At 45.3% G+C, this 6,887-nt stretch overlaps 1 protein-coding gene across 1 annotated transcript; it reads right to left on the bottom strand.

Moving 5' to 3' along the window:
* Nucleotides 1–658: 658 nt before the first annotated feature.
* Nucleotides 659–1,111, bottom strand: LOC110308502 (large ribosomal subunit protein uL29). The gene has a single exon (XM_021180946.3). It carries the CDS (start codon nt 1,074–1,076, stop codon nt 705–707), a length of 372 nt encoding a protein of 123 aa, XP_021036605.2. The 5' UTR covers nt 1,077–1,111; the 3' UTR covers nt 659–704.
* Nucleotides 1,112–6,887: the final 5,776 nt, after the last annotated feature.

The following is a 6,887-nucleotide window of genomic DNA, read 5'->3' as shown; positions in this document are numbered from 1 at the left end:
TGAGTTGCAAAAGGACACCAATAGGAAAAATAATAATAGTACAGCCATGGGAAATGAGTCTTTGTTGTGGTCCCAACAGGCCCAGGAGCCCACATACCCAAAACCATCCCCACCTCCGACCAGGAGAACAAACATGGGAATTAAGTCGGGAGGCCAAGTTCACCTTCAGCTTGGGTCTTCCTCCAGCTGTTTGGACAAGTTTATGGCGTGTTGTTGTGTCTGTTAAATATAATTGAGAACGGCTTGCTCTAGGGGAAACGAAGGATTTGATTAACAGGGAGTGTTTCTTCTCCCTTTCTTCTCTCTTGTTTATACAGGTTTTTTATTTTTTATTTTTTTTTAACTGTTCTTTAAATCATGTCATGTTCTGGGGCAATTTCCACTTTCTGTTAGGAACAACCAAATGCTACAGGCATATAGGTACTTATTTATGGGTGTGTGTGTGTGTGTGTGTGTGTGTGTGTGTATGTGTGTGTGTTCTATGATAGAATAAAGAAGGCATGGAGAGGGCAATGCACCCAAATGTATCTTATTTTAGTACACTAACCCTAATAAAACTCATAAAACCAAAACTGGATTGGGCTACGAAGAACTCTGAAGAAAGGCCAAGTAGCTTGTTCCCCAGGCTCCCCCTGACATCGCTATGAGGCAGCTCTAATTTCTTTTTTTTTTTTTCAGTCTCGCACTTTATTGTCGTTGTCATCTCAGGCCTTGACTGCATACTTGCGCAGAGGATACAGCCGCTCCTTCCGCTGCTGCTTCTTGGTCTTCAGCTTCTCCTCGTGCTTGGTGAGCCGGCGGCGCATGGCTCTAGTCTTCTTGGGTCGCAGGTCTAGGGGCTTGTATTTTTTGCCCTTGTAGAATTTCCTGAGGTTTTCTTTTTGAGTCTGGTTAATAACAGTGAGGACTCGGGCGATAGATTTGCGAACGACTCGTATCTTGGAGAGCTTGGACGCGGCGCCGCCTGTCACTTTGGCGACCCGAAGCTGGGACAATTCCACCTTCAGATCATCCAGTTGTTTCAACAGCTCCTCCTTCTTCTTGCCGCGCAGGTCCCGAGCCTTAATCTTGGCCATTTCGGCGTTGTTCACGGCTGAAGCAGCCTGGTTCGAGACAGCTCTAATTTCTTTATTGGTACATACATCCTTCCATTCCTCTCTGTGGCTTCTGTTGTATCACAATCACACACCACTATGAATGCCACGGAGGGTAGACTGGGAGAGAGCAGGTGTGACGTCAGCCATCCACCTTTTACAAACCAGGAGTTCCAAAAAGAGCGCAGGACTTACGAGTAAATGAGTTGAGAAAGTCTCAACCAGGGAGGGCAAATACCATGAGGATTAATACAATGAGGATCCAGTCACACTCAAGGAAGGAAGGAAGACAGGCAGGACAATGCTGCTCTCCCTTGAGAACAAACGGCCCTGGCTGCCAGCAAACCATTAAATAAATGAATAAATAAATAAATAATATTTTTAAAGATCAAATAAATCGAACTCATAGCTCCAGTGGCAATTTGTTAGCATGTGAAACTTATAAAAAAAAAGGGGGGGCATGATCATCAATTTGGCTGGAACTTAGAGGGAGCTTCTACTTAGTGAAATCCCAAAGAGCATGTGAGGGTTTTTTTGTCCTTGTTTTGGGGTTTTTGTTTGTTTGTTTGGTTGGTTGGTTGGTTTTTTGCTCAGTGCATAAGTAACTTACTTATCGGATAGACTGAAGAAAATCAAACATTTTCAATACATTCACTGGGCTTGTGTGTGTGTGTGTGTGTGTGTGTGTGTGTATGTGTGTGTGCAGCAGGTTCTCACTTGCCTTTGCAACATCCAGAGCATTTCTGTAACCCTCTGTTTTGGCAATTTATCTACCCTCACCTACAATGTATCTCACCCTTCCTCCTCATCAGCATTCTATACTTTAGAGTGAAGCTCATCTTTTTCTAATTTTCTTCTATGTCCAGAGAAGACTCTCAGAATTCCAGAGGCTCAGGACTGTAGGTCTTACCAGGTCGTGAGACCCACACTGGCTTTCTTCCATTGATATGGATTATTTGGTTGGTTAGTCTCCGTCCATCCCCACCCCCAAACTCCATGCCCTGCCCAGCCCCCAGTGGAAGCCTGTTCTCTCTGAACATTTACTGGCTGCCTCACATGTTCCAGTGACCCTGCAGTAAGAATCTGCTGTCAGGATGCTCCTGACCACAGAAGGGGAAAGATACTGGGGTCAATAAATAGATTCACACTATGAATACCTCTTTCTGTGTGTCTGGGACACTTGTCTCTGAGGGCAGTGGGAGCTTTCTTCTCTGGCTCCTACTAAGTTTATTGTACATGCTTCAGGATTTTTTTTTAAAGGACTTGCTCCAAGTCAATGAATGTGCCAATAGGAGATTAAGGCTAGAAATTATCTAGATGATCTTTGAATTTCTTTAGTCTTCCAGGAAAAAGATTTGGGGCCAGAGTAACTTCTCCACAGACTATCTCTAGAAGCCAAAATAAACATAGAGTTGCCTTCCAAGGAAAAAAGAAAAAACAAACTAGTGCTTAATGAATGGTATGAGAACAAAGCTTTTCCATGTGTATCTCTTTCTACTTTTTAATTTTATGCAACTTTAGTGAATGACTCATCGAAAACCAATGCTACCAAGCATGGTGATACATGCCATGAGTCTGGGTACTCTGGAGGCTGGGGCAGGTGGATCACTGTGAGTTTGAGACCAGCCTGGCTTATATAGCATGTTCCAGGACACCCAACGCTAACAGAGAGACCCTGTCTCCAAGAAAAGAAAGAAAGAGAGAGAGAGAGAGAGAGAGAGAGAGAGAGAGAGAGAGAGAGAGAGAGAGAGAGAGAGAGAAAGAAAGAAAGAAAGAAAGAAAGAAAGAAAGAAAGAAAGAAAGAAAGAGGGAGGGAGGGAGGGAGGGAGGGAGGGAGGAAGGAAGGAAGGAAGGAAGGAAGGAAGGAAGGAAGGAAGGAAGGAAGGAAGGAAGGAAGGAAGGAAGGAAGGAAGGGAGGGAGAGGAGGGAGAAAGAAGAGGAAGGAGGGAAGGAAGGAAGGAAGGAAGGAAGGAAGGAAGGAAGGAAGGAAGGAAGGAAGGAAGGGAGGGAGGGAGAGGAGGGAGAAAGAAGAGGAAGGAAAGAAGGAAGGAAGGAAGGAAGGAAGGAAGGAAGGAAGGAAGGAAGGAAGGAAGGGAGGGAGGGAGGGAGGGAGGGAGGGAGGGAGGGAGGAAGGAAGGAAGGAAGGAAGGAAGGAAAAAGCTCTGTTCAGTACAGTCTCAATGACTCAAAGGGACAAAACTGAACAATCTAGATTTCTCTAAAGTTGTTGTCTCCTGGAGGAAAAAATGATATTTAATGTGGACAGAGATGAGGAAGCTATAGGGAGAATGTAGGTGACAGTGTGATACACAGTCATATTTCACAACAATTTTTGGGCTGAGGAGATGGCTCCGTCAGTAAAGTGCCTGTCACATTAGCACAGCAACCCGAGTTCCGATGCCCAGAACCCTCACCCCCCACACACACCCACACAAACTCACACATGCACACATACATTCTTGGCTATCTCGTGTCTGATGGACTTGTTTTGTGTCTCAATTTTCCTACACTGAGTCCAGGCTAGGGCACTGGGAATGAAAGAGGAGAAGTGACTCGGGATTGACTTCGGCTGTCTCTGGTTCAGACCCAGGTACTTTCCTGGAAGAGAAGGAAGTAGATAATGGCAGGCTGCGGGAAGATCCTGAAGGTTCCCTGACCTCAGCTCAGCCCATTTGTTCCGCTGTGTCTGTAGCAAAGCTCTGCACAGGAAGCTGGAACCATAGACTTAGCCCTACTCTTTACTATTTCTCTGCATCTCACTTCGTCTTGCACCCTGGCACCCTATGAAGAACAGGCTGCTCCTAGGCACTGATGCTGCGATTCAGGGTCTGTGACCAGCACTTGGGGAAATGAGATAGCAACCTTTTCCACTAGCACACCTGTGATGGTTTGAATACAGTCTGTTCTTTCCAAATGTGGGTTGACATGTGATTGCCACTGTAGCTGTACTGGGAGATCACCCATTAAAGAGGTAATAATCAGGGGTTAAGAGTTCTGGAATGAAATCTTGCTCTCGTAGGACTGAGTCAGTTATCACAAGAGCTGGTTGTTATAAAGAAGACTGTCTTTGTGTCCTGGCTCTTTCTGCAGTGAATTGAGGCAGTAAAAGATAGTCACCATCAACATGATACCCATGCCTTTGGGCTACCCAGTGTCTAGAACTACAAACAGGTACATGTATTCTGACAGAGGGGGCCAGTGATGTTCCTTTGAGAAGAAACAAATGTAGTCTCAAATGCGTGTCCTTTGTGTACACAGGTCTCAGAAGAGAAGCTTTTTATAGGAAACCACCCTATTTTCCACCAAGCACTACCAGGTTTGAACTCGATCAAGCTCAGGTTGACAGCCTTGGAGTCCTTCAGGCAAGCAAAGATCAGCTCAGACTCTACTGAATGCCTCTTAGCTGTCTGCTTCCCTCTCGCCCCATGTGCTGATCACACTCGGCCCATTTACGATGTTCCCACTGACAGACCTGGAAACTATTAAAAACAGACATCCAGATGAAGGCCCAAACAACTGGCTGAAGCATCTCCAGGCGAGGGATAAACACGTTGCTGTGCTTGGCGCTTGCAATCCCTTCAGGTGTCTTTGTTAGACTCCTTATGATGCCAGGCACACAAGCGCCCAAATGACTGCATTTACATATTCTCTGGGGTCTTCCAGAATTCACTTTAACTGATTCTGAGATGTCAGCCTTTGTCTTGAGCTGCTGAGGCCTTGAGAAAGACACACATCCTCATACTGAAATCAGAGTGGTGACTTGTGTACATTTCCCACCTTGGAAACACTGGGTCCAACTTTGTGTCCTCCGACCCATGCTCAGTTATTATGGAAAGAAAGAGGCAAAGTTGGACCAATGTATTAAACCATATCCCACACGCCTTACCTCATCTCCTTCTTCCTTCAAATACCTTCCACAGCCCACTCGCTGTGCAAGCAGTGCTTATACTCCACCACTTAGAAAAATACTGAGAAGGAAAATTGTCTGCACGTGTGTTCAGTACGGATATAGTTTTTTCCTATCCACAACTGGTTAATTTCAGGATGCAAACCCACAGGTACAGAGGGCTGACCGTACTTAACAGATGGAACGGATGGCCAACGCTATGCTCCCTCCATCCCTGCCCTCCCTCCTTCCCTGTGCTCACCCCCAGCCCAGCGTGCCCAGGAACCTTCCTGCTATGAGGGCTTCTGTCTGTTCCCTACAGCTGCAGATCTGAAGAGAGGTTTGGGAAAGGAAGTACAAAGGAGCAGGGTTTTAAATCTCCGGTGTGTGATTGGCTTGTTGGGATGAAGGTTTCTTCCAGAATTCCCATGTGCCTGGGGAAAAGACATTCTGAGTCAGCAGATGGCCTACTCTCTCCCAGTAAGCCCTGTGTAGTCATGAGGTGAGCTTAGCCTGTCTACTACCGTGCATCCCTGAATGCTCCTAATCTCATCAATTCTTTTCTCTGAAAGTTCCGTAGTTTAATAACTTTATAACCAGGAAGCAGAAAATAAATCCATCAGCCCCAAAGAGAAGACAGAACCTTGTCTCTTCTCCTACATGGGTTTTCTCTGCCTTGAGAGGGCATTCAAGGTTTTCTTTAATTTCTGTCATTTTGTTAAGATAGGTGATTGGTTACTGACTGTGATCTTCATACCCCTACAATAGAGCTAGCATTTTCTTTGCTAAGGTTAAGATCATCTTCCCATGTGCTTTGCAATAAAGTATTATAGAGGTATACAGTTATTTCACCAGCTTATGTAGTTATTTCATGAGCTGAAAAATGTAAATAAGAAAACGTATTTGTTTCAAACTCTGTAAAGAGGGACAGTAGCTACAAGAAACACAGTCTCAGACATAGGGCAAAAATGCGAAATATTTTCCTGGCCAGTTGTATGAAAATGAAGTGCTAGAGTCATGTGGAGTGTTATGTCACTATGCTCTGGGCACTTTAACTTCACACTTTCTTGATACCTTGTCCTCCCCTGCATCACCACCACGCCTGAACATTCCTCAAAACATCAGTGCCCTTTGCCTTCTGAAATGTCAGGGTCATATCAAACCACAAGGAAAAGGAGCCCTACCCAACTCAAGGCTTGGATCTCAGAACTGACTCACAGCAGACATCACTGTCAAAGGCTCTGACTTCAAGAGCCAGGGTTTTGTACTTCAGTAGAATGAGCCTGCTGAAAACCATAAGTTTGTGACAATAGGTAGCAAGGCACACAGCTGAGCTGAAATGCCCAGTTGTTGACTCAGGTAGAGAGCTGAGAAAGAACAGCAATAAGGTCAGAAGCTGATACCAGCCTCCAAGTGGGTCCTAGTGATCTGATCCAGCCACATGATCCAGCCACTTCCCAGGGCAAGTTCTGGAAAGACAGGAAGTGATAGGAATTCCAGATAGGACTCTGAGATCTGGGGAGACAGAGGTTGCTAGGCAGAAACCTGGGAAGGTGAGGAATCTTGGAAGTCACCTTTACTTGATAGCCTTAGCCCCAAAGGTAGTGGGAAGCCTTGAACACTACTCCATCATACTCTGCTACTTTAAATGAGAAAGAAAAAGGGCCAACAAAGTCCTGAAGCCCAAAGATCCTCAAAAATCACAATGACTTGCACTCAGAGTTTGTAGACTACAAGAAGAGAACATGGAATGATCATATATCATTAAGGGAGAGTGCCAGTGAATGTTCTGGGAGATGGGATGCTTTCTTCTCTCCATCACTGATAATAGATGGTTCTCCTCCATATCTCAAATATTGCCTCCAGTAATGCATCCCTGACTCAGTGTTAGGCCCAGTCATTAGTAG

This window comes from Mus caroli, unplaced genomic scaffold (genome assembly GCF_978045245.1).
Source record: "Mus caroli unplaced genomic scaffold, Mus_caroli_1 scaffold_15, whole genome shotgun sequence".
Classification (NCBI taxonomy): Eukaryota; Metazoa; Chordata; class Mammalia; order Rodentia; family Muridae; genus Mus; species Mus caroli.
This window is presented reverse-complemented; position numbering and strand designations above follow the sequence as displayed.

What these genes read in the sequence shown, in the direction of transcription:
- LOC110308502 (XM_021180946.3), bottom strand. Translation starts at nt 1,076, where the DNA reads ATGGCCAAGATTAAGGCTCGGGACCTGCGCGGCAAGAAGAAGGAGGAG.